The following is a 27936-nucleotide window of genomic DNA, read 5'->3' as shown; positions in this document are numbered from 1 at the left end:
CGAACAAAATAATTTTGCTCACTGTCTATTTTCATTTCAGAAGAAAAGAATCATGTAGTACAGGAGTGTTGTTGTGATGGAAAAACAACCAGACTCTTTTAATAAATGTAGTTTCTTCTGTTTTGGATCTATATCCTTTTCCAAATAAGTGCTGTCTGCTAAAAGCAACACTAACAAAAAATGACTAGTTGTTTGAAAATTTGTGGTTTTTGATCCTTGGCTTGATTTGGTTAATTGGGAAAAGAACCTGAAGGAAGCCAGTTTTTAGCAGCACAATATCCTCAATTACAAGTATAAATGGCAGAAAGAATGTAATATAGCAGCACTGGATTTGTAAGGAATTGGTGAGCTTGTTCAATAGTGGAAGGGCTTTCCTGCATTTCTGTTCTTCACTGTGTTCTTATGTTTTATATTTTATCTTGATTTTGTTGGAGAACAGTGATAACCATCTGACTCAATATCCTCACAAGTGGTGATTTTGCAGCAATGATGACCCAATATTTGGCAATGTAAATCTTGGTAATGCGGATGAGCTATGGTCTTCTTCTAAAGATATAACTAACAGCCCGGTAAAGCCCTTTCCAATATCTGTGGCTTCGAGAGAAGAGTATGCACAAGAAGAGGACCGGCTGTTTACCCTTGGGTATGGAAAAATGAACGATCCTGCATCTCATGGTCTGCAGAATACTCAGGCAAGCCTTGATCATGTAGAATATGATGAAGCTGAAAACAAGCCTATACTGAAGGAGCAGGTATAGTTACTCAATTTTCAGTGATGAGTTTACTTATTAATGCCTCATGCTCAAGTGCAGGAGCTGAGAGAAGCTTAGCATTTTTTATTTTATTTTTTTGTGCTTTTGCAGACAGATTTGGCTGTTGTGGGAAAGAACACGGCGGCTAACTCTCAACTGACGGAAGAAAATGGTGCTTTGCCAAATGAATTGGCAAACAAGGTACCTTTTTTTTTTCTTCCTTTTGGTATTTTCAAAATCTTGATACTGAACCAGACATGTTACTGATTTCCCCCCTTTTCATTCAGGATAACTTTTAGACTCAATAAGCACCAAATACAATTTTTGTTTTTTAGAATCCTGCTATGATCTTTTGACGCTCTAAGTTCTTTTGTCCAGGATTCAAGAAAAGTTATATCAGTGAATTGAAGTTGGAAAATCTTGATATTGTGATCCTTTCACTAATACAGTGTGGTTTCCACATATTAATCTGGAATGGCAAATGGCGACAGAAAAGAGAAATTATATTATTTAAATTCCTCTTCGTCTCTCCATATTTCTTGCTATTATTTTTAGTTTTATTTTTTGGAATGAGAATAAACTTGGATGTTGGGTGAATATGGATTTACATGATTTAGTCATGACTTCAATAATGCATCAATTAAGTTATCCTGGATGTCAAATCCATGACTTAACCATGATATCGATTGCCTAAAGTAAAGCCATTGTGTGGTTTTCTGTTAGTAGGAAGGAGAAAGGAATAACATGTGAAAATTCAGGAGGCATCAGTTACTTATATTTCTAGCATGACATCCACTCTTCCCAGGGACATGCAAATTCTGTTTCCTTGGCATAGTTTAGCTAATACCTCAATATATTCTGAACAATAGAAGCCCTTTGGATCGTAAGTTACAGTTAAAAAAAAAAAATAACATTGAATATATCCTTACAAACCATGTACTGAATTAAAATACTAACTGTGCCTTAGTCACTCTCCCCTGCAGGTCTAGATGGTTAAAACGTTGATCTATTCTATAAGTAATTTGTCTATTTATTATAGTTCTGTGACCAGACTTACAGGCAAAAGAAGATCTTGAAAGGTCGGGAAAAACTGGAAGAAAAAGGTGAACTGAAATCATCCCAAGATTTTTATGGAAACTGGACTTCATCTGGAATCCCAGCCTGTCAGCTTAAGAATCATTTTGCACCCCAAATTATGCAATCTTCTCCCCCTTCAATTCTCAGCCAACAGAAGCAGCTACAGGGTTCCGAGCAGTTGCAGTACCAGCAGATATCCAATCCATTTGTGGCCCCTTCTGCATACGGAAGTATTACAATTCCATATTCTATGCCTGTGTTGTCCCACATTCAGTCTGGGGATTTTAAGCATCAACCTTTAGCTTCTGGTTATGAAGTTTCTTCAGGTAATGCGAATCCTGCTAAAGTTTTCTGACTTTCCAACAAAATTTCTAGTCATTTAATCATCGACCTAAACTTTCTGGTTATGAAGTTTCTTCAGGCAATGCAAATCCTATAAACAAGTTAGCTGACTGTCCAGTGAAACCCCAGAGAATGACACCTCAGGAAAAGATTGAAAAATTAAGGAGGCGGCAACAAATTCAGGCAATGCTTGCCATTCAGAAACAGCAGCAGCAGCTTGTTCATCAAAAGTGTTCCCAAGAAAATCAAATTCAGCATGTTGAAGGAGCTGACCTTGAAGTAGAGGATCTAAGTACACTTGCTTCATTTGACCCAAACTCACCTATTGAGCAAGATGATTCCAATACAATCTCTCTGGCGGTTAATGATTATTCAATGGAGGACACGGTACTCTACAGGCTTCAAGATATTATTTCAAAGGTATGCTTCACGTACTAGTGCATTCTTTCCCTGCTAAATAATTTGTACTTGGTTACAATTCCAAACCAATGTTTTACAACAGTTGGATGTCAGAATTAGACTTTGTATTCGGGATAGCTTGTTCCGGCTGGCTCAAAGTGCAATGCAAAGGCATTATGCTAGTGATACTGGCAGCACAAACAATAGTAGCAGGGACGAACAAGTTGCTGCAAAAGAGGAAACCAGCAGTCAAAGAAGGTTGGTTAAGGCAATGCATTTCTCATGCTTCTGTTTTCAAATTTAATCTATCCTCTCTTTTTTCTTAACATTTTTTCTCTATGGAAATGTTAAATTAGGATCTTTTAATGCCATCACCATCTTCTGTTTTCCTTTCTCGTTCTAGAAATGAATATTGAAAGTGGTATCTTCTATTTACAATGGAGGAATAGTGACTGAAACAATTCAATTAAGGCCGTGCTTGTTCTTAGAAGTTGAAGAAAATCTGAACAGAAAATTTTAGGTTCCTCTTTCACTGGATTTCCTTAAAAACTTGACTGAATTTGACCTTGTTGATCAACTATGTAGTAGTTCGCTTCCATTGGTTCTGTTATGATTGTGAGTGCTGGTCATCATTTCTTGATTTAGTTGAGAGAAGCTTTGGTATTGTATGTAGGCCAACCTAGGTAGAAGCAGATACTAAACTGACATTTGTAGGAGAGAAGCTTTGGTATTGTAGGCCGACCTAGGTAGAGGCAGATATTAAACTGACATTTGTAGCTAGAGCATGTTTGGTTCCCTCAAAATTCAATTTTTTTTTGCATAAAATAAATTTTTTTATGTTTTCATATCGTTTTGATATGATGGTGTTAAAAATAATTTTAAAAAAATAAAAAATATTATTTTAATGCATTTCTAAATTGTTTTGATCTGAAACTCGATTTTTTGTTGTCTACGACAATGTGATTGTTTCTTATTCCAACGGGTTTGTTCCTTTACACCTCGTCCTTCCCAATTCAAATTATTCAATTTGCTTGCACAAAATTAATCAAGTGTTTATCAATTTGTTTATCAATTTGTTTAGAGTATGGCAATCTCAAACTTGCCTGTCATTTTCCTCATGGATTTTATGAGTATACTGCAGGGTGGTTAAGATGCCTGAGGTGGAAACAGAGACCAATCCCGTAGACCGGACTGTGGCTCATTTACTGTTTCATAGACCGATGGATATTCCTGGGAAGCATCCTGATACACCTGAATCACCTTTTTCAACTAAGCTCCCGTGTGAGCACAAGACAATGGGCCTAGCAAAGCTGTCAACGGCAAGCCTGCCTGAGACTCCAAAAAGTAAACCAAACTTTTCGCAAAAGGGGTCTCAACTTTCTAGTCTCTTGACCAATGCTCAGGCTGTCAGTCAGTGTAAAAGCAATCCTTGCTTAAACGCTTCAGAGGATGCATCAAACAATGGGCCTGCAGATGAAGGAGCTAGGGAGGTTAAAGCCTCTCAATGAAGACAAGGGTAATTCCTACCTGAATCTCTTCCATGCATGCATTATGCTTGCAATGGCGATTATATCGATTTACTGGTAATGCCGAGGTTTTCTTTTATTGTCAGCTCACTGGATCATCACCAAATGAGGGTCATGAGGAATAAACACCAGTATTGATGGGGATTTGTAAATGTCTTTAGCAGCGTAACTATCAAGAAGTCGCATTTGTGCATTCTGGAAGTATTAATGTTGTTAATATAGCTACATATCTACTACAACATTGAACTCTTTGCTGTGAGTTCTCGAGATGATGACTTTCTGTGCTTTAATCCTTTCTGTTGATTGTGCGAAAGGGTGATGCTCCAATAATTATTAGTAGATTTGCAAGTGCCTGCTCTCTTGAGTGACATTGGCCACTTTCACTTGATTCTGAATTGTGATTCCAATACGGACGAATTTTATATTATCTCCTCCTTTTGTATCTGCTTCTTTTATGAAAGTTAACTTCAAGAATAACCCTGTGCACCATAAAATAAATTTGACTGGAAAAAGCCTTGCCTGCACTCCAAAATTGTTTTTTAACTTCAGCTTTATATGGAATAAATGTTTTTTAATCAAAGTTAAATAATAATAAAAAAAGATAAATCAAAAGTTTTTGGATTTTGAATTTTTGAAGAAGGCGAATGGATTAGAGAAAGAGATGGAGAAAAAAATTTGAATTTTTGAAGATGCAGAAAAGGAGAGAATGGAGATTTTATATAATTAAGGCTTTAATTTATATTTTGAATCAGTTGCAGATTTGATTTTGCCGCGTCAACAATGAAAAATCCGTTGCAGATTACTTAAATAATTTAATATTTTTTTAATCCTTTTTAGCAATGGATTTGCTATTACTAAATTCAAAATCTGAAGCATGTGATGATCCAAAGGTATTGAATTTAATATTTCACTAAGCATGTCTTTATTCGCAGCAGAATTACAGGATAGAGGAACAATAGTAGGATTTGAATTTGGATTCAAAGGAAAGAAGCCAAAGGTATTGAAATGACCTTTAAATTGTTTAAATTGTCCAGTGAAACCCCAGAGAATGACACCTCAGGAAATGATTGAAAAATTAAGGAGGCGGCAACAAATTCAGGCAATGCTTGCCATTCAGAAACAGCAGCAGCAGCTCCTATTGATCATTCTCCCTGTCTTGTTTAAATTGTTAATTTTTTTTAAGAAGCAATTTATGTAACGAATTTGAACCAAAATCCAGTGAAAATTACTTTGTTCTAACCACAAATGTTAGAATGAGAAAAGTACAATACTAATCAAATCAACTTTAAAAATTAATTATAGCAAAAAAGATATTGAAATAGAATGATGATTATTTATGTTGTATATGAAGAGGAATGAGAGACAATAGGAAGAAAATATCTGTATTTCATTCATCCAAACTTATGAGCCGCTCACGCTTGTAGAAGAAAATTTGGATCAGAATCCTGCAAAGAAACAATGGAGGATTTAGACCAAGAGCATGGAAAGGATACGTAAAATACACAAATAGCTACGTAATGATATTTGAAAAACCTGTTGGTTTGCAGGCAAAGCAATCTTGTTTTGTGAAACTATGGTGCTCCACTCTGCAATGGGCAATTGGTGATACTGACATGAAAATGCAAAGAATTAATAATGGTGGAGAAATACAGAGTAACTGAGAAAGAACATCGAATGGAAAAGTTCAATTTTCACAATGAGTCATACCTGAGGGAGCAAGCAGATCAATTTTATCCTGTGCATATTGTTCTGGCAAGAAGGAAGGGTGACAAACCCTTCATGAACTGTAAGTGGAAAGTTGGATTTGGATCCTGCCTAAAAAAAAGCATAGAATTAATAGTGGAACATGACAAATTTTAACTGAAATTGCCTTTGATTACTGAAAAGAAAATAAACTATTTAGTAGCAATACCTCAATATATTTAGTAGAAAATAAACTATTTAGTAGCTCCTTTTAACTGCTACTCTTTTGCTCCGCTGATGTTGGGAAAATAACTATGCGAGGAATGTGAGAAATCTTGGGCCAATCTTTACCTTTCTCCCTTTCACAACTTTCACCCAGCATAGGACAATTGTTAATTACAAGAGAAGAAAGGGAGGAGGGCAACCCTTCTTCTGGCATGGACTCAAGCATAGGGCAGCGAAATATCACTAATTCTGTAAGAGAGGTGAGGTGTTGAAGTCCCTTGTAGTCAAGATATTTCAGGTGTTCTAGGGAATGGATTGTAAGAGATGTAAGACTTGAGGGCAGAAGCATCTCTTCAGGGAAGGATTCAATATTTTCGTGGCCACCAATTGTAAAGTGTGAAAGCGAAGGGAGCGTTTGCAAGCCCCATTGCATGCGGCCTGCAATGAGTTTGTTGCATTTCCAAATCTCAAGTGATTGTAATTTGGAGGGAAAACCCCCTTCTGGACACAACTCAAGTTCTAAACAATCACTTATTAGCAAATGGTTAAGGGATGGGAGGAGGGAATGCATGCTCTCAGGCAACCGCTTCAAGTTTCTGCAATGTCGTAACGTAAGTTGTGTTAAGACTGGAGCAGGTAATCCTCCTTTGGGAAATGAAACTAATTTAGGGCACTGCTCGATTTCCAAAGAATGAAGAGATTTGAGCTCATTGAGAGGTCTTTCATGTGCACAGAGTGATCCGAGATCTGGACAGTTAAAGATAGAAAGAGAATTTAGCTTGGGGAAAAAGTCCAGTGGGATGCATTTGAGAGAAGCAACGCCGTCGATTGCAATATCTCCTATATCAGTGGGTGAAAATACCATTTGCTCGATTTCCTTGAGTAGGGAGTCTTGGAAGTTGAATCGAGAAACATAGAGAGAGTGCAACCCTGAAAGTAAATCTAATTCCCTCCAGCCCAGAGTACGAGAAGCATCGCGCAAGTAAATTGAATTGATGATTGGACACCTAGGAAGTGGAGTCGCGAGCTGCTCACATCCTCCAATTGAAAGTGTTGTTAAACTTGGAAGGTGGTGACCAGGTAGCGCCTTTGTAAGGTTGGGGCAATTACTGATGAAAAGATCCCGAAGAAGAGGGTAGGCTTCCCGGCTGCCTTCGTCTGAAATCCACTCCCGCCACTCTGGCATCCTTTCAAAAAATAATGTTTTGAGGGATTCAAATGGCTTCTTCATAGCAGTACAATTCCCATAGAACTCAGAGCCCACAGTCACAACTTTATCGAATGCTTGAATTGAGAGATACTCTAAAGAAGCTAATTGCCCGAGCGGTGGTAAGGAGGTGCAGTTTGTACATCTACTGAGCTTCAAGGACACTATATTTGAGAAAGAGGACTCTCCTACCCACTCCGGAAACCTTAAACCTCCATAACCATCAATCTGAAGATCCTTCACATTTCTATTTGGCTCTAATTTCTCAAGTGTGCTTGTTATGTGTTGCGGGTCATGAGTGTCACCATCCCATGTAAACCTCAGCTCATCAAGGTGCTCTCTACCTTTCAAATTTGCCTCAACAGCATCCCGAGCATCCACCACATTTTGAAGGTTCCCAATATGAAGTTCTCCCCGTAGATGTCGTAGCTTTCCCAATTCTTTAATGCTAGTCTCACTCTGTCTTCCCACGAGAAAGTCAGTCAACTTTTGGAGCTTTGCCAGTTGACCTATATGTGGTGGCATCTCTTTCAAAGGCGTGTATTTGATGTTAAGATACCGCAAGTTGATTAACCTTTCCAGAGATGCAGGCAACCTTTCGATTCCTGTTCTTTGAAGATTCAGATGTCGTAAATACTTCAAATTTCCAAGATCAGGTAGACTAGCAAGTTGTTTGCAATATTCCAAGATCAACGTTTGCAAATTGAGAAGAGTACTCGCTTCTTCAGGCAACGTTACTAAATCTGACCAGGAAAGATCCAAATACCGCAAATGCTTCAACTTGCTAATTGAACATGACAACACAGATGCATCTCTACAATTAGTCATGAATAGCACTCGTAGGCGACAATGTGTTGACTGAAAGATCTCATTATAAAATTCGGGAGGACAGATCCAATTGTGTGGATAAGTTTGGAATGTGCGTAGAAGCTGAGCTTCACGGATGTTTTCTAATTTCTTGCTGAAAGAACAATCTTCAGTATGTGGCGTACCTGCTACGAGTGATAAATGTCGGGTCCTTCTAGTCGCCTTGGAAGAATTATTCGGGCCGAAGCAAAATTGACCGGACACATGTGTAGCCAAGTCATGCATGATATCGTGCATCACAAATGATGAGGGAGAGGCACTTGATTGCTGGAAAAACGACCTTGACAAGAGATCATCAAAGCACTCAGCACCTGCCTTTTCCATCTCATCATCTACAGAGTGGACTAAGAAGCCCTCTGCCATCCACAGGAGCACTAACTCATCCTTTTGAAATGAATAGTCTTTCGGAAATATGGCACAATAAGCAAAACATTGCTTCATATGTGGCAGGAGATAAAGATAACTTAATCTCAAAGCTGGGAGGATATCGTCATTGGGTAAATCCCATAGATTGCTTTTCAATATCTTCTCCCACTCCTCGACATCTCTTTTGGTGCGTAGCAGACCTCCGAGTGTTATTGCAGCTAGAGGAAGGCCTTCACACTTTCTCGCTATTGCTCTACCAATTTCTTGTAACTCTTCATAAGCATTGGGATTTTCACCTCGAAATGCATGAGTCGCAAACACGGCCCAGCAGCTGTCTTCCGTTAATTCTTTTAGATAATGAGTTGGAACAGTTCTCATGACTGTTGCTACACTTTCATTCCGTGTTGTGACAAGAATCTTACTCCCTTGTGCTCCGCACTTCAGGGGGGTAAGCAAATTGTCCCACTCAGCATAATCTTCCTCCCAAACGTCATCTAAAACAAGCAAGAATTTCTTTCCCCGCAATCTCTCCTTCAACTGAAGCTGGAGGGGATCCAGATTATCAAAATCAGGCTTTGAACCGAACCCCTCAAGGATAACCTTGGTTAACTTCGAAACACTGAAATCTTCTGAAACACAAACCCAAGCTTTGAGACCGAACCGCTCTTGTACTCTGCTGTGATTGTATACAAGCTGAGCGAGCGTGGTTTTACCAGCCCCGCCCATTCCCACTATGGGAACGACACCTAGGTTTTGTCCATTTGCATCATCTGATAGAAGCAACTTCAGTATTGCTTCCCTGTCATCATCTCTACCATAAACACCACGTTCATCCACCAGAGAAGTTGTTCGTCTTTTAGGCGATGATGGTTCTTTTCCAGTGCGGTTGATCAAACCAAGGGCATCCTTTTGTTTTACTAAGTAATCTAGACTCTCCTGGAGGCCTCTTGATTTTTCTTCTATCTCTCTCAACCCCATTATTTCAAGTGGTTTAATGAAGGTTTGAGCTTCAGCTTCCAACTCCTGCCGTAGAGCTTCATAAGCAATCTCATCCAAGAAGTCGTCGGCTTCATAGACAGCGTCTTTATACTCGGCCAGCCAATCCCGCACAGCTCTATTTGTTATCTGCTTCTCCTCAGCATCGTCAAGCAGCCCACCGCCAGATATCATTGTTGTCTTCAACCTCTTCAGCGGCATATCGTCAAACAAAAATCTGGGATTCAGTTTACTAGAAACTTCTTCAACAATCTTTTGAATTAATTTTGATTCATGCCTGTGCATAGAAAAAGAAAGTCATCACTCATGGATGAAAGATAATCTTTTGAATTTAATGCAAATTTAAAATACAAAATGTAATGAGAGTAAAAGTTATAAGCATTTGCTATGGATATAGGGAAAGAAAAAAAGTACCCATTTGCGAAACTGCGAAGATCCAACCCAGATAAATTTGCAGCCTCCATAAGAGCTTTTCTCCACTTTTGGACCTTCTCCATTTCTTCCTTAAAACGTTCTTCATGTCTATCAAAGGCTTCAGCAAAACTCCCCGTCTGTTTTCTAATATCAGAAGGATCGATATCATAGAAAACAGGTAGAACAATCTGGCCAGTTGTGTGTCTGCAATCAAGAATCTTTTCAAGTTCAGCAAGACACCAAGTGGAGGAAGCATAGCCCTTAGAGAAAACCACTATAGAAATCTTGGATTCTTGAATTGCTTTGAGGAGTTGCAAGGAGATTTCTTCACCTCTACGAAGTTCGTCGTCATCTCGAAATGCATGGATTCTTGCATGGTGTAAAGCAGTGTAAAGATGATCCGTAAAATTTTTGCGAGTATCTTCACCTCTAAAACTTAGAAATACATCGTAACCCCAACCAGGTCTAGACAAAGAAGAAGAAGAAGAAGAAGAAGACGCCATGAATATCTAGTAAGGGTTGCTGACTGCTGCAGGTAGGAGAGAGAGGATCGAGGGGCAGTAAAATGTCACCTTCCCTCTTTCTTTTGAAGCGCCCATTTAAGTATGGCTTTACATATGGAAGTTCGGTAAAAAAAAATTAAAAAATTATGTTTTTAAATTATTTTAATATTTATATGTTAAAAATAATTTTTTTAAAATAAAAAATATTATTTTAATATATTTTTAAATAAAAAGTATTTTAAAAAAGCTACTATATTTTTAAATAAAAAACGCTACCATATTTTTAAATAAAAAAACCTAGCACATCTCTTTTAATATATATAGTTAATCTCTAGTTTTCATAAAATTAAATGGGATCAAAATTGTTAAGGTCCTTTCACTTTCATAACCTCTCTGCATTTGGCTATATTAATTCAAAGGTTTAAGCCGAAATGAATTATATCAGTAAATTTTGTATAGAATTACTTGGTTGTATTAATTATGAATTAACATGTTTGGTATCGATCAATGTCAATAGAAAGAATTGATTAATCGATGAAATTAATTAATTCTTGATAAATAGCAGTTTTTCTTCTTTTAATATAGTTCTCTAGTTTTCATAAAAAAGAAATCAAATATTCATTACTACGTACCTTTCATACACTTGTAAACAGTATCTTCTTCGATAAATCAATCTTAAAAACACTTTATATCCAAACTTTACAAAGTTGCGATAAAATAGAAAAAAAACAAGAGCAAAAACAAAGAGTGCAGGTGATGCATGAAAGCAGGAGATGTAGAGCTCAGATAGAGCCCTGAGGCACAAGAACAAAGACACCGTAAAGAAAGCACTACCATTAAACCCGGCTCGCTTCAATGAATGAATTAAACTGCTGATGATTTATTGATCTATAATATAGTACGTAAATCCAAGAATAAATTAACCTGATTAAAATTAAATTAAATTTTTTATTTTTTTAGAAAATATCATCATCTTATTTTCCTCTTAAATGGCTTGTTAGGTTTGGTTTCTGCTCATTGATTAGATTAGAATTTGCTGCTATGACAAATTTTTTTTTATTTAAAAACAACATTTTTCGACACTTCAAATAGCTTTAAAATTGTTCGGTTACGATTATTTGGTTTCTTTAATATATTAATCAACTATATTATGACTCATAAATTTGTTTGCTCTATAAATTTCTAGACCTTTTCTCTTGGATTTGATTGGTTCATTTTATGTTGTTTTTTTTTTTTAATATGTGTGGCCCATTTCTTTTGCATGATAACCATGCAACAACCAACATAACATTACATATTCCATATTTTGATTAATTAGCCATTTGGGTTTAGCTCATTGATACACACATCAACAAGTATTTTATTTTTTTGTTATGAAAATATATTTATATGTGATTTTATTTACCCGTGGTTTTCTTTTCTTTTTAGCTCCAAACTTTTCTACTCTTGCGTTCTAGGTTTGTTTCTTACCTGTATTTTCAAATTTTTCTCATTATTTTATTCTTTCATATATTGTTGTTTTTTTTTCATGATTTCAAACTAAATGCCTTACCTACGCTTTCACAATAATTTTTAAAAAATCTTTAAGTTCAAACCATGTTATGTTCAACAAACAAGAGGCATGTGTTGATGTCTCACAAGTCAAAATACTTGCCCAGATATTTTTGCTATAATAAATTCGACAATTGTTTATATACAAAAATTATATAATTTATGTTTATTTAAAAATTAGAGAACCATAGTGTAACTTTCCCTAAACTTCTAACATGTCCTAAATACCATGGGTCTGCAACCATGCTAGACCCAAGCGTTACGAGTTTGGCAACTATGTCAAGTCCAAATCTTGTCAGACCCAAGGTGTTTGGCAGAGGTATTTATTTTTTTTCTTAACAATACATCAGAGGTTCACAAGGAATTATCAGTTATCCTCAGGCCATTCAGCACTTTTCATGACTATTTTGGTCCTTAACAAAACCATTACATTTATCTGGCTCATGAAAATTATGCAAATCTTAGGCGTCAGGCCCAAGCGCTATTGGTCTAACACCCACACCAGGCCCAAGGGCCTTGGGCTGTCAGGGTTTTCCAGATCTAAGTACTGATGGGTGAGAGGAGAGAGAGATGGGATGGTCTAAAAGGAGAAAAACATCATTTCTTTGATTCCGACTACCAAAATGTTAGAGTTTTGTTTCAAATGGTTGCATATAACGATGGAAGTTTGGCTTTAGTGTTTTTTACTTTTAAAGTGCCTAAAACAATTGGATATGATATCTAGAAGAAATTGGTTTTTTGGTTGATTTTGGGTTTGTGACCAGTTTTTTGCACTTATGGAGTTAAGAATTGGTTTAAAAAGGTTATTAATGTGATTTTTAGGTGCTTTGGGTTGAGAATAGATTTCTAAAAGAAAAAAACTAGCTACCCTGAGTTTTCGGCAACTATGGTGGCCAGAATTTGGGTATGATGAGCAACATGTCTTTTTTTTTAATTCAACTGTGGCGAACGACATGTCATCCGCACAATTATCAAAAGAAAAAAAATAAAGGCCCAAACAGCTTGAGTCTGGTAACCACGCCAGACCCAAGTGGCTTAAGTCTAGCAATTAGGTCAGATTCAAGCGACTTGGGTCTCGCAATTATGCATGTCAGATCCAAGTGTCATGGGTCTGGAATCAAGTCGGACCCAAATGACTTGGGTTTGACAACCAATACAATAATAGAAGAAAAATATCATGGCGGAGTGTGGGCATATGTGTGTGTATATGTATATATAATACGTGTATTTTGCTAACAAATGTAATTTTTTTATATCATAATCTATGTTAATTAATTTTATGAATATTGTTTTGGATGTGTGTGTATGAGTCCCCAAGGGGCGTAGCGTGATGGCAAAGGGTTTGAGATCTGCACAGGAGGTCTCGAGTTCGAGTCAGGGCGTGCACCTCTTGTAAGAGCCTGGGATAACCGGGGTTTTACTCACTCACCTGGACCCACAAAATACACTTTCCGGAAGGTGAGGTTTTCTCGAATAAAAAAAAAAATGTGTGTGTATGAGCTTTTGTATGCGTGGGCTGCGGGTGCTAGGAAAATGGAGTTAGGTCCCACATTTTATTATATACGCAATATAATCTTTCTTTTCACGTGATGTGCTAATAATGCAGAAGAAGACTTCACTTTGGCCATGTTTGTTTTCCGGAATTCACTTTCCGGGAAACCACTTTCCAAACTTTCCTGTGTTTGTTTGCCATTAGGAAAGTTGGTCAACGGAAAACACTTTCCGGTCAACGGAAACACTTTTCGGTCAACGGAAAACATTTTCTAGTCAACGAAAATACTTTTCGAATTTGGTTTGGTTTTCAGGAAAGTGTTTTCCCTTTTGGCTGTGTTTGTTTTCCGGAAAGTGATTTCCGGGAAACCACTTTCCAAACTTTCTTGTGTTTGTTTGCCATTAGAAAAGTTGGTCAACGAAAAACACTTTCCAGTCAAAGGAAAATTTGGCTTGGTTTTCAGGAAAGTGTTTTTCTGAAAAATTTGGGTGGAAAACACTTTCCAGAAGTTGTGAAAAATTTAGAAATGTCATTATTTGCTGATTATATCAAATTTGATCCTCAAACTTTTGATTGCTATATATAATTTGTTTTGAATATTTATTTTTCAATTCCATCTCTTAAAATTTAATTTTTATATTAATTTTGGTCCTTATTTTTATAATTGCTATTTGCTTTTTCCTTATCATTTTTTATTGAAATTTTTTATCTATCAAATTTGGTCTTCATTCTTTTGATTGTTACTTATTTTATTTGAAATAATTTATGAAATGTTAATTATTATTATTTTAATTTCTTCACCTTTTATTTTTTTTTAATTTTTTAGATTTGATCTCTATTATTTTGATTATTATTTATTTTATTTGAGATAATTTATGAAATTATATTTTTTTTAATTTCATTCTCATTCAACTTTTTAATTTGTAAGATTTGTTCCTCATTATTTTAATAAACTTGAGAAAAATAAAACATTAATAAGTTATTTTCCAGCTCATTTTCCATGACATAACCAAACACTGGAAAGTGTTTTCCAACTTATTTTCCATTACACTACCAAACATCGGAAAATACTTTCCCGGAATTCACTTTCCTGAAATTTACTTTCCAAAAAAAAACTACTTTCCAGCAAACAAACGGGGCCTTTATTTCTTCTATCTTCCTCTTCTTTTATCACTTTTCATTCATTGATAAAGTACGGGCTTGTGTATGCGTGGGTTGCGGACTTGCGGGTGCTAGGAAATTGGAGTTAGGTCCCACATTTTACTCGGTTTGTCCTCGCTTTATTTGCCAAGAGATCCCATCGTCGAAAAAGTGGGTTTGATTGGAATAACTTTTATTATATATATATGCCAATCTTTCTTTTCACGTGATGTGCTCATAATGCAGAAGAACACTTCACTTCATGTCTTCTCTCCTCTTCTCTTATCATTTTATTCCAAAACTTCTTTATAAATATAATTATTAAAATTCATCTATTAATGTTTTTTTAAATAAAAAAAATAGTTAAGAAAACAATTTAAAAACATGTTCAACAAGCAAGTGTTTTTGGTTTTTAGCGGCTTTTGCTTTTAACACAGATAACAAAAACAAGATATTTGGTTACATATGAATCATAGATTTGTGGTTGTGAGACCCATTACAATTTACGGTCCAAACTCAGTATTTTCTCATCCACCGACAACTTCACCAAAAAAAAAAAAAAACTGCAGTATGAAAATTAGCATTTAGACAACTAATCGGTTGTAGCATGACCTCCTTGTGGCTAGAAATTAGCATCGTTCTTTAAAATGTCTGGCCACCCAAAGTTCTTTCTAATTGTCTTACAACAAATCTGCAGTATGAAAATTTATTTAGACAACAGGGGGATGTACTTGAAAAACCTTCACTTTGAATGGAAACTTCTCCGGCTCTTTCTTGGCAAAGTGGTTCATTTTGCTTTGCAAGATCAGTATCAGCCCTTGTCTACTCTCTTTGCTAAGAATTTGACCATATACAGCCCTGATATTTGCTGTTCTAATTTCATCAGTTCCCATGAAGATGACCAGGTTCTGCAGAACAGATTAAAAAAAAAATTATGACTAGGATTTCCATACAAATTTTGCTTGCAGAAATTACTTAAACAAGAGCTGTTCTTTTATCAGAATTCCAACCTTTACAAGTTCCTACAAGCATGAGATTTTTAAGAAAACTTCAAATGAGTAAAAAAGAAAAAAAAAAAAACTGATCCCAAAATTTCTTAACAATTCATCAAGCAATGTTTCCTACAAAGAGCAAAACTTGTAAAAAAAATAGGATGCTTACCCCTAGAATAAGTCATAAAACTGCAAGAAATAAGCAATAAAAAAAGAGCACGATTGAATTTCTCTCTTCAAAGTTCAAAAAGGTTTCTTTATTAAATTAAACAAACAAAACCCATAATAAATCTTAAAAAACAAAAATCATAGAACACCCTTTTGTTTGCATATGCACCAACCCATTTTCAACAAACCAAAACTCAAAAAGCTAATTCCTTTGCCTTTTTTCTCTTCAAAAAGGGTTCTTTAAATTAATCAAAACAAAACAAAAACACATTAATTTTAAACAGTATACTTCCAAACCAAATCAAAAGGCACTGGCTTTAAATACAGTATAAAATAAAGCAAAAAAGTTGCCACCTTTACACTTCCTATGTTCTCTACATAAAAACCCCCCCATGAAAATAAACAAATTAAATTAAAAAAAAAACATTAAAATATTATTATAAGAATCAATATCATAAACGTGGTTAAAATATTCAACAAAATAATCGAAATGAGCATACCTTGTTGTACGGATTGGAGCGGAGAGAAATAGAGAAGCGGAGGCTATCAAGATCAGGGCAATTTCCAAAAATGGAACGGAACTCCATGAGTGAGCGAGTGAGTTCTGTGTCAGCCACATCATAGCCACGGTCTTTGTGCATTTCCAAAACTGTCCTTCAAGAAATGTAGTACCTGTAGCTCTGTGTCGACCTGTCGTCTACCAACTCCGCCAGGCATCGATCGCGCGGCTGAAAACACCGTGAATCGAAGCGTGGTTGCCGTTAAAGGTATCCGTGCTTTCTGTCATGGTTTACTTTTATTATTCACTGTTACTTCGTTTTTGGGGTGATACAAAGTTTTTTTTTTTTTAAAAAAAAAAAAATATATATATATATATATTAAATAATTTTAATATATCTTAAATAAAAAAATATTTTAAAAAATAAAGATTAGACAGTGTTATTGGAGTGTCTTTTATAAAATTGAACCTAAAATCATTGATGGGCCTCTATGATTTTATTTTTTATGGCCAGTGAAAGGTTTTATAGCCATATTTAAGATTAATGGGCTGGATATGATCATCCTTGATGAAAAAAGATTAACAATTTGATTTGACTCTGTCCAAGACATGCCCTACCCATCTAAAGTAATAAAGTTTTGTACGTTTAATGTTTAATGTAGGTTAATATAATAATTTGTTATCTTGGATTGAATTTTAAATTAAATTAGATATAATTTAATTTGATATAATAAAACTTAGTTAATTTTATAAAAAATCAGTTTAATTTTTTTAAAATAATCTTAAAGTTACATCAATTTAGTTGATTTAAGTTAACCCACTCCAACAAGATTTGGAGAGCGGAATTGGTGTGAATTATGGCAGTGAACTTGATAAATTTATTTAACTTTCGCATTGCTTACTTAGGATTCGAAAACTGAAGAAGATTTGATAGACTTTCAATGAGAGACTTAAGTTAAAGAACTGGATTGGCAGTGGTTGCATAGGTTTCCAATTATTATATTAGGTGACACTACATTTGGCTCTGTGGTTTTCAAGATGTTAAAGAACTCCAACCGCTACTTGGCATGTCATCCTCGCATGTGGCTCCGAGATGAACGATCTGCCAAAGATTTATCAGAGCCTGGAGTTTTCCCCAGCACTGAAACAGCTGTCTCTGCGGCTAGGTACATATGGTGACTTCTCTCTTCATGTATTTTTCAGTCGGAAAAGAAAAACTGATCTTGGTTACTGTTCCTTATAGGCCTGGTGATACAATTCTAATTGCTTGCAGCAGGAGGGAGGCATCTTGCCTCTAATATTCAAAGAAACAAACCTCTTTGCTTGGTATGCGGCAACAATCTAATATTTAACAATTATGATATAAATACCTCGCAACTAGACTTGGCATTACCTTGGCAGATGGTATAATAGCATTCCACTGTCATTTACACCCTTTCTTCTTTCTCTTCCAATGATTCTAACCTTTCAAATTCAAAGGAGTCAGGCTTCGTGAATCAATCATTTCTTTATGCAGTGCCCTGGGGTTCTTGTCTACTTGCAAAATAGCAAACCTGACAGTGAGGAAAGGCTTGGTTGCTGCTTGCATCACGAAAGTGGAAGGCTAACCATAGACAGTTGCATACTTCAATGTTGGGCAAATCCTTTGTATCTCTCTCTCATCAGCACAGGAGGAGGGAATGGGGGTGCTGTCTTCCTCGGTGAAAACTAATGGTGATAGAGTGCTTCTGTTTCCCAAACTAGGATTGAAGGAGGTGCCAAAGCAGTCCTGACAAGTGGGGACCTAGCATTTATGATAGTGTTTCTGATTCCCAAACTAATGGTGATAGTGTTTCCTCGAGTCATTTATGCTCGAAATTCTGTTTATTTCTGGTTGGATGTGGATTCTCAAGGATTGATCATCCTGAGCTTGTCTGTACCATAATGAGACTAGTGATATCAGGTTCCAAAGCAACTGATAGTAGCCATTGAAGCTGCAAATGGACTAGACGACAAGCAGAAAGGATGAGGGGACACACCAAGAGGCTTAATGACACCATCATCCGCTAATCACCAGCCATATGTATCTTCAGAAATATATATCGCGCACGACTTTTGCCAACACATGCCTGTGCAGTACAAGAATAAAAGATTATTTGTCAGTTAAAAAAAATAAAGTTGGAAAGAATAAAATGAATTAGCAGCGCAAGATAAATATGTACGTTTCGGATTTTGGATAATGCATCATGATGATGCAAATTTAATTGGCCATGATAATTATGATGGGAAGCTGTAACTTCCTCTGTTCTTACATCAGATATTTGTGATGGCTTTATCACACAAATTAATCCTTCTCATTATATAATCACGTTATTAAAAATGTATATTTTAGTTGTGATGACTATATATGTGCTAGTGAGAAAGATATGTTTTTAAGATTTTCATAAAAGAAAAAAAATATATATTAATATGATATCTTTGCTCCAAATTTGAATCTAGTGACCGTTGGAAGATGTTTGAATCCTACTAAACGCACCGTATGGCCATTAGAAGATCGTAGGGGTATTATGTCACAAAACACACCGTTCAATTACTACCTAGACAGATCGTTTAAATGTTGCTGTTTCTTTGATGACTCTTGCCACGTGTTGGCTGTTGCTTGATAATTGGAAGTTGTTATTAGCCGCTCTTTCAGTTAGCATTTGTAACACACTGCCTGCGTGAAAATAGAAGAACGAAAAATGGTGGCTTAACCAATTTATGTCCTTCTCTCCTCTCTCTTCTTCTTTATTCCCTATCATCCAGTGTTTCTGTTATATGGCCTGCGAGTTTATTGATCCCTGTGATTAGTAGACTCCATTGTAAACCGCAAATCAGTGTAGTAACCTAACAGTCCTCCTGGATTCTTTCCTGGTGGGAGATCATTCCATCATACTTGCTACAAGTGGTATTAGGGCGATCGATCCTCGGAATGTGAACAAATGATCCTTTCACTAATGTGAACAAATGATCATTCCATCATACTGGATTCTATCCTGGTGATCATTCCATCTTTTGATGTTCCAAGTTCTTTTGTCCCGGATTCAAGAAAAGTTATATCAGGGAATTGAAGTTGGAAAATCTTGATATTGTGATCCTTTCACTAATACAGTGTGGTTTCCACATAATAGATCTTAAATTAGACTGGAGGGACAGCGAAACCTAACTAGAGCTGGGAAGGGTAAAAGTTACCTTACACTTGAACTTATTAAGACTTCCTGAGTAATTCTCTGGAATGGAAAATGGCGAAAGAAAAGAGAAATTATATTATTTAAATTCCTCTTCGTCTCTTCATATTTCTGTTGGGAAAACTAGGGACAACTAACCGGATCAATTCAGCGGAATACAATTCACAATTCACAAGTCCCAATCCTTTTTCCCTCTTTGTGCAGTAAAAACAGAATCAAACAATGAACAAATATAATGCAACAATCACACAAATCAACACCAAGATTTTTACGTGGAAAACCCGATACGGGAAAAACCACGGGACCGGAGTCCACCTAAAAACTTCCACTATCACAAATAATGGGTTCACAATTGTTCTTCCTCAGATTCAACTAAGGGCTACAACATATATATCATCAAGAACTACTTATTCTCGGATTACAACAAGATTAAAGAAGAATTATTTGAGAAAAACTCACAATACTGACAGCCCCGTTTTCTGTCAAAACGGCCAGCTTCCACACCACCAATCTTCAATCCAACCGTTCAGAATGAAGAGGAACGTGTCTAGAAGCTGCTGTCAAAATCTCAGCCCGATCCAACGGTGAACGAACTGGAAATCGAAGAAAGAACGCAGGCTGCTCTGCTGCCTCTTCTTCTTTCTTTCTCTAGGTTTTCTTCTCCTCTCTTCTCAAATTTTGCTACTGCCTCTACAGTGGCAGTTTCATTTTTTAAATCAAAGAGGCAGCCAGCTGCCTCCTTAATTAATGTGGTGGTCCCCCCATCACATGGTGCGGGACCACACAACAAATCTCCCCCTCACGCACCATGTGAGGAATTCGCCATACTGGCGATCAACATGTAAGCTTCAATTTAGGAGGCTCTGACAAGCCTGCTTCCCTTCTGCAAAACTCAAACTTCTCTCTCGGTAGAGGTTTGGTCATCATGTCTGACACGTTGTTATCGATATGGATCTTCTCAACAACAAATGACTTCATCTCCATAGCATCTCGAATCCATTGATATCTAACCTCAATGTGCTTTGATCGAGAGTGAAAAGTAGGATGCTTACTGAGATGGATTGCACTTTGACTGTCACAGTGCAACACAAAGTTCTCTTGAACTAGGCCAAGTTCATGTAAGAACTTCTTCATCCATAACAACTCTTTGCCCCCTTCAGTAAGAGCAATATATTCAGCCTCTGTAGTGGATAATGCAACACATTTTTGCAACCTTGATTGCCATGAGACTGCTCCCCCTGCAAACTTCATCAAGTATCCTGATGTGGACTTTCTAGAATCAACATCACCAGCCATATCTGCATCTGTGTATCCATCCAACACAGGTTTATCATTACCAAAACATAAGCTGAAACTAAAAGTACCTTTGAGATACCTGAGTATCCATTTCACTGCTGACCAGTGTTCTTTACCAGGATTGGAGAGGAACCGACTAACCACACCAACTGCATGAGCTATATCCGGCCTTGTGCAAACCATGGCATACATCAAGCTACCAACTGCGGATGCATAAGGAACCTTTTTCATCTCATCTCTTTCCTCATCACTTGAAGGACACTGCTTAGAACTTAGTTTAAAGTGGCTTGCAAGTGGAGAACAAACCGGTTTGGAGTTGCTCATGTTGAATCTCTCAAGTACCTTTTGAACATATCTCTCCTGAGATAGCCAAAGTTTCTCCTTCTTCCTGTCACGTGTGATTTTCATGCCAAGAATCTGTTTTGCTGGTCCTAAGTCTTTCATTGCAAAAGACTTGCTTAACTCTTCCTTCAAAATCTGAATCTTCTTAGCATCATGGCCAACAATCAACATATCATCCACATACAACAAGAGAATAATAAAGTTTCCATCTGGAAACCTTTTCATAAATACACAATGATCAGAAGTGGTCCTGTCATAACCGTGATCCACCATGAAAGAATCAAACTTCTTGTACCATTGTCTTGGAGCTTGCTTTAACCCATATAGGCTTTTTTTCAACTTGCAAACTAACTGCTCTTTACCTTTTGCTTCAAACCCTTCAGGCTGTTCCATGTAGATTTCCTCATCTAAATCACCATGGAGAAAGGCAGTTTTCACATCAAGTTGCTCAACTTCAAGATTCAAACTAGCAGCTAAGCCAAGCACAACTCGGATTGAAGACATCTTGACCACTGGTGAAAAGATTTCTTCAAAATCAATACCCTTCTTCTGACCGAAACCTTTCACAACCAATCTTGCCTTGTACCTTGGTTGTGAGCAATGTTCATCAATTTTCAACCTGAACACCCATTTGTTCTTGAGTGCTCTCTTACCTTTAGGAAGCTTCACTAACTCAAAGGTATGGTTTTCATGCAAGGATTTCATCTCTTCTTGCATTGCTTGCAACCACTCACTTTTCTTCTCATATGACATGGCTTCATCAAAGCATTCTGGCTCTCCCCCGTCAGTAACCAGCACATACTCATGAGGAGAATATTTGGTGGAAGGTTGGCGAGGTCTGGTTGACCTCCTCAATTGTGGCTCATCTGGAGCTTTCTGCATAACCTGTTCAGGAATAACATCAATATCATCATTAGCTGATTCAGGATCACCAACTAATGGCTCAACAAGAAAACCACCATTATCATCATTTTGCAAATCTCCCCCATGATTAGCAAGCATCAAAGGTAACTGTGGAGTAGGTCTTGGATTTGAATTAGATGGAATAAAAGTAGTAGACTCTGTTTTCTCCTTCAGTTCAAAGTCTTCAATGGTTTGATCTTCAAAGAAGATAACATCTCTGCTTCTCACAATTTTCTTCTCCTTTGGATCCCACAACCTATAGCCAAACTCATCATCTTCAGATCCCAAGAAAATACACTGCTTTGTCTTGCTGTCAAGCTTAGACCTTTCATCCCTTGGAACATGTACAAATGCTCTGCATCCAAACACTCTCAAGTGTGCATAGGAAACATCCTTTCCTTTCCAAACTCTATCTGGAACATCAAACTCAAGAGGAACTGATGGAGAAAGGTTGATCATGGCAACTACAGTCTTCATTGCCTCACCCCAAAAGAACTTAGGCAGCTTTGCATGAGAGAGCATACATCTAATTCTTTCAACAATGGTTCTGTTCATTCTCTCAGCCACTCCATTCTGTTGTGGAGTCTTAGGAACGGTCTTCTCCAACTTGATACCATGTTCCCTACAGTACTTTTCAAAAGGACCCATGTATTCACCACCATTGTCTGCTCGAACACATTTCAGCTTTCTACCAGTTTCTCTTTCAACTCTGGCATGGAAATCCTTAAAGACATCAAGCACCTGATCTTTGGATTTCAAACAAGTGGCCCAAATCTTCCTGGAGTGATCATCAATAAAACTAACAAAGTACAATGCACCTCCAAGAGACTTATCAATCATAGAGCAAACATCAGTATGAACTAAATCAAGAACATGTGACCTTCTATGTGAAGGTGATCTTTGAAATGCAACTTTATGTTGTTTACCAACTAAACAATGAGTACATGTGTTCAAGTTCATACCTTTCAATGGAAGGTAGTTCTTCTTGGCAAGGATGCCAAGGCCTTTCTCACTCAAATGTCCAAGCCGCTTATGCCATAGATCAGTAGAGCAATCTTCAATTGCATTCACCTCCCCTTTGATCACCTTGGCTTGTGACATGTAGAGACCCATCTTCTTCCCTTTAGCAACAATCAAGGAATTTCTGAAGAGCTTCCATTTACCATCTCCAAAGTAACTGTGATAGCCTTCTTCATCAAGAGTACCTGTAGAGATTAAATGTAGGCGCATATCAGGCACATGCCTAACATCTTTGAGTAGCAACTTGCACCCAGTATTGGTTTCCAACTAAATATCTCCAATGCCCACAACACTAGCCATCCCTTGATTTCCCATCCTAACTTGACCAAAGTCACCAACAGTGTAGGATGTGTAAAAATCACGTCGGGGTGTAACATGGTAAGAAGCTGCTGAATCTGCAACCCAGGTGGTATCTTGACATGCAAGATTAACACAGCCATCATCACACACAATGGCAACATCACCATCAGATACAACTGCAGCTGTACCATTCTCTTCATTCTTGTCTTCATCTCTACCCTTTTTATCTCTTTTATACTTTCTGCAATCTTTTTGCATATGTCCAGGCTTGTCACAATAATAACACTTGAAACCCTTCCTTGACTGAGATCTTCCTCTTGGCTTCCATTTGCCTTTTCTATTGCTGGATTCTCCATCTTGCTTGCCGTGAGAGAACCTGCTTTGACTTCTCCCTCGACTTTCTATAACAAGTGCATGAGACTCGGAAGTGCTTGTCCCTTTCCTCCTCTTCTCTTCATTGAGGATACAATCCTTCACTGTTTTTAAAGTGAGCTTTCCATTCGGAGTAGAATTGCTAAGTGACACTACCAAAGTCTCCCAACTATCCGGCAATGAACTCAATAGGATTAATGCTTGCATTTCATCGGCTAACTCAAGGTTCATCAATGACAGCTGATTCAAGAACCCTTGGAAAATATTTATATGCACTGAAGCATCTTCACCATCTCTATACTTCAAATTCACAAGGTCTCTAATTACAAAAACCTTGTTTTGTGCACTCTCCTTGGCAAAGGTTTCTTCCAACAGCTTCCACACTGTATAGCAGTCATGTTCTTGAGAAATATGATTAATGGACTTAGAAGATACCCATTTTCTAACATTAGCGGTAGCCTTTCTATTTAGTCCATTCCATTTTGCATCATCCATATCATCAGGCTTTATTCCTTTACATTCAATCGGCAAAGCCAAATCATTGCAATATAAGTGATCCTCCATCATTGTTTTCCATAGAAAATAATTTGAGGAAGTGAGCTTTATCATGCCCGAATCTTCCTTTTCCATTTTAACTGCACAAGAATTCAATCTACACAACCAAATGCTCTGATACCACTTTGTTGGGAAAACTAGGGACAACTAACCGGATCAATTCAGCGGAATACAATTCACAATTCACAAGTCCCAATCCTTTTTCCCTCTTTGTGCAGTAAAAACAGAATCAAACAATGAACAAATATAATGCAACAATCACACAAATCAACACCAAGATTTTTACGTGGAAAACCCGATACGGGAAAAACCACGGGACCGGAGTCCACCTAAAAACTTCCACTATCACAAATAATGGGTTCACAATTGTTCTTCCTCAGATTCAACTAAGGGCTACAACATATATATCATCAAGAACTACTTATTCTCGGATTACAACAAGATTAAAGAAGAATTATTTGAGAAAAACTCACAATACTGACAGCCCCGTTTTCTGTCAAAACGGCCAGCTTCCACTCCACCAATCTTCAATCCAACCGTTCAGAATGAAGAGGAACGTGTCTAGAAGCTGCTGTCAAAATCTCAGCCCGATCCAATGGTGAACGAACTGGAAATCGAAGAAAGAACGCAGGCTGCTCTGCTGCCTCCTCTTCTTTCTTTCTCTCGGTTTTCTTCTCCTCTCTTCTCAAATTTTGCTACTGCCTCTACAGTGGCAGTTTCATTTTTTAAATCAAAGAGGCAGCCAGCTGCCTCCTTAATTAATGTGGTGGTCCCCCATCACATGGTGCGGGACCACACAACAATTTCTTGCTATTATTTTTAGTTTTATTTTTTGGAATGAGAATAAACTTGGATGTTGGGTGAATATGGATTTACCTGATTTAGTCATGACTTCAATAGTGCATCAATTAAGTTATCAAAGGTATGCTTCACGTACTATTGCATTCTTTCCCTGCTAAATAATTTGTGCTTGGTTACGATTCCAAACCAATGTTTTACAACAGTTGGATGTCAGAATTAGACTTTTGTATTCGGGATAGCTTGTTCCGGCTGGCTCAAAGTGCAATGCAAAGGCATTATGCTAGTGATACTGGCAGTACAAACAATAGTAGCAGGGACGAACAAGTTGCTGCAAAAGAGGAAACCAGCAGTCAAAGAAGGTTGGTTAAGGCAATGCATTTCTCATGCTTCTGTTTTCAAATTTAATCTATCCTCTCTCTTTTTTTAACATTTTTGCTCTATGGAAATGTTAAATTAGGATCTTTTAATGCCATTTTCTGTTTTCCATTCTCCTTCTAGAAATAAATATTGAAAGCGGTATCCTCTATTTACAATGGAGGAATAGTGACTGAAACAATTCAATTAAGGCCGCGCTTGTTCTTAGCAGTAGAAGAAAATCTAAACAGAAAATTTTAGGTTCCTCTTTCACTGGATTTCCTTAAAAACTTGACTGAATTTGACCTTGTTGATCAAATATGTAGTAGTTCGCTTCCAGTGGTTCTGTTATGATTGTGAGTGCTGGTCATCATTTCTTGATTTAGTTGAGAGAAGCTTTGGTATTGTATGTAGGCCAACCTAGGTAGAGGCAGATATTAAACTGATATTTGTATTTGAAAGTGTAGTTGTGGTTGCTTTTCAAAGTGCTTTTCACTCAGAAGCCAATAATATTTTTTATTTTAAAAAAATTATTTTTGAGATTAGCACATCAAAATGATTTGAAAACATAAAAAATATATTAATTCAAAACAAAAAAATAAAAAAATTTAAAATTTTTTCGGAAGCATTTTCCGAAAGCACCGCCAAACGGCCTCTTAGTTCGCTTCCACTGGTTCTGTTATGATTGAGAATGCTGGTCATCACGTCTTGATTTAGTTGAGAGAAGCTTTGGTATTGTACATAGGCCAACTTAGGTAGAGGCAGATATTAAACTGCCATTTGTAGGAGAGAAGCTTTGGTATTGTAGGCCGACCTAGGTAGAGGCAGATATTAAACTGACATTTGTAGCTTTACCCTGGTGCAGCATTCATGAGTGCAGTGCAGCAAGTAGTCATGAGGTGACAATTCAAATAGCATAATATTTAGTAGAGATTTTCATTTAATTAGAAAAGGAAATTTAATTTTTCCAATATTAACAAAATCTATACAAGTTTTCTGCAATGTTGATTCCAGTGAATTTGTGCATAATCACCTTAATCCGAAAAGGAGAGCTAAACACGCACATCCAAGTCTAAATGAGTGGCACAACATACATGATAGATTTTGCTAGATTTAACTAAGAGAGAAAGACAAAGAATGTTAAGCAAGTGCAATAAGTTTATTCAAGGTCAAATAGAAGGAAAACAAGATCTGTACAGATTCACTGAAATCATCAATGCAGAGAACTCAAACTTTAGATAAACAGGGCAAAATTAAATTTCCCTTCTAATTTAATGATCATCTGCAGATTCATGTTACATTATATTTTAAGCAAGAAAATTTAAGAACTCAAATCATCTTCTAATCGGCTCATCTATGTCTAAATGGGACACTTCCAGCCAAAACCATACGCTCTTTTGATCTGAAACTCGAGTTTTTGTTGTAAGCGACAATGTGATTGTTTCTTGTTCCAATGGGTTTGTTCCTTTACATCTCGTCCTTCCCATTTCAAATTATTCAACTTGTTTGCACAAAATTCTTAATCAAGTCTTTATCAATTTGTTTAGAGTATGGCAATCTCAAACTTGCCTGTCATTTTCCTCAAGGATTTTATGAGTATACTGCAGGGTGGTTAAGATGCCTGAGGTGGAAACAGTGACCAATCCCGTAGACCGGACCGTGGCTCATTTGCTGTTTCATAGACCGATGGATATTCCAGGGAAGCATCCTGATACACCTGAATCACCTTTTTCAACCAAGCTCCCGTGTGAGCACAAGACAATGGGCCTAGCAAAGCTGTCAACGGGATGCCTGTCTGAGACTCCGAAAGGTAAACCAAACTTTTCGCAAAGGGGGTCTCAACTTTCTAGTTTCTTGACCAATGCTCAGCCTGTAAGTCAGTGTAAAAGCAATCCTTGCTTAGACGCTTCAGAGGATGCATCAAACAATGGGCCTGCTGATGAAGGAGCTAGGGAGGTTAAAGCCTCTCAATGAAGACAAGGGTAATTCCTACCTGAATCTCTTCCATGCTTGCATTATGCTTGCAGTGACGATTTACTAGTAATGCCGAGGTTTTCTTTTATTGTCAGCTCACTGGATCATCATGAGGAATAAACACCAGTATTGATGGGGATTTGTAAATGTCTTTAGCAGCGTAACCATCAAGAAGTCGCATTTGTGCATGCTGGAAGTATTGTTGTTAATATAGCTACGTATCTACTGCAAAACAATGAACTCTTTGCTGTGAGTTCTCAAGATGATGACTTTCTGTGCTTTAATCCTTTCTGTTGATTGTGCGAAAGGATGATGCTCCAATAATTATTAGCAGATTTGCAAGTGCCATTGGCCGCTTTCACTTGATTCTGAATTGTGATTCCAATACGCGGATGAATTTTATATTATCTCTTCTTTTTATATCTATAAAAGATCTTTTATTCAAGTAAACTTCAAAAAAAGTTTTTTTAATCAAGAAAATGAAAAATCAAAAGTTTTTGGATTTTGAATTTTTGGAGATGCGGAAAAGGAGAGAATGGAGATTTTAATCCTTTTGATTACTTCAATTTTGAATTTTGAATTTTGAATTTTGCCGCGTCAACAATGAAAAATCT

The 27936-nt window shown here is 37.0% G+C and overlaps 4 protein-coding genes across 12 annotated transcripts in view; 1 reads left to right on the top strand and 3 right to left on the bottom strand.

Moving 5' to 3' along the window:
- Positions 1-27636, top strand: part of LOC18110162 (protein LNK2) — a 30742-nt gene extending 3106 nt beyond the window's left edge. For 3 of the 6 annotated variants that reach the window (XM_052451251.1, XM_052451253.1, XM_052451256.1), the window contains 7 exons: positions 485-752; positions 864-953; positions 1804-2155; positions 2242-2591; positions 2674-2828; positions 3712-4086; positions 4183-4538. In XM_052451251.1, the coding sequence (XP_052307211.1) occupies positions 485-752; positions 864-953; positions 1804-2155; positions 2242-2591; positions 2674-2828; positions 3712-4078 (1582 nt within the window). In that variant the 3' untranslated portion in view covers positions 4079-4086; positions 4183-4538. Of the gene's footprint in view, positions 1-484; positions 753-863; positions 954-1803; positions 2156-2241; positions 2592-2673; positions 2829-3711; positions 4539-26955 lie in introns of those variants that run through there. The other 3 variants (XM_052451255.1, XM_052451254.1, XM_052451252.1) reach the window with 3 other exon arrangements.
- LOC7460229 (putative disease resistance RPP13-like protein 1) overlaps positions 4977-27936 on the bottom strand; it is a 39532-nt gene continuing 16572 nt past the window's right edge. The window contains exons 1-5 of one of the 4 annotated variants that reach the window (XR_008058719.1): positions 9855-10420; positions 6009-9717; positions 5804-5911; positions 5630-5704; positions 4977-5541 (exon numbers count right to left, since the gene is read on the bottom strand). Coding sequence is in view for 1 of the 4 variants with exons in the window: in XM_052451250.1 (XP_052307210.1) it covers positions 6051-9717; positions 9855-10357 (4170 nt within the window). In the remaining 3 variants the exon portion in view is untranslated. Of the gene's footprint in view, positions 5542-5629; positions 5705-5803; positions 5912-5946; positions 9718-9854; positions 10421-27936 lie in introns of those variants that run through there. The other 3 variants (XR_008058720.1, XR_008058721.1, XM_052451250.1) reach the window with 3 other exon arrangements.
- The window catches only part of LOC112326951 (putative disease resistance RPP13-like protein 1), a 35866-nt gene continuing 13972 nt past the window's right edge, over positions 6043-27936 (bottom strand). Inside the window, exon 2 of the mRNA XM_052451267.1 lies at positions 6043-6130. The gene's annotated coding sequence lies outside the window, so the exon portion shown is untranslated. The remainder of the gene's footprint in view (positions 6131-27936) is intronic.
- On the bottom strand, positions 15091-16517 carry LOC112326824 (DNA-directed RNA polymerase V subunit 5C-like). The gene is made up of 2 exons (XM_024596699.2): positions 16201-16517; positions 15091-15448 (listed from the first exon to the last, which is right to left on the bottom strand). The coding sequence occupies exons 1-2, from the start codon at positions 16339-16341 to the stop codon at positions 15251-15253; spliced, it is 339 nt and encodes a 112-aa protein (XP_024452467.1). The 5' UTR covers positions 16342-16517; the 3' UTR covers positions 15091-15250.

Source organism: Populus trichocarpa, chromosome 3 (genome assembly GCF_000002775.5).
Source record: "Populus trichocarpa isolate Nisqually-1 chromosome 3, P.trichocarpa_v4.1, whole genome shotgun sequence".
Lineage (NCBI taxonomy): Eukaryota > Viridiplantae > Streptophyta > Magnoliopsida > Malpighiales > Salicaceae > Populus > Populus trichocarpa.
Note: the sequence above shows the minus strand (reverse complement) of the source record. Positions and strands in the feature narration are given on the sequence as shown.

Coding starts and splice junctions, on each gene's coding strand:
- LOC112326824 (XM_024596699.2), bottom strand. CDS start 16,341: ATGCACAAAGACCGTGGCTATGATGTGGCTGACACAGAACTCACTCGC. Junction 15,449..16,200: donor GCTCCAATCCGTACAACAAG/GTATGCTCATTT, acceptor TCTGTTCTGCAG/AACCTGGTCATCTTCATGGG.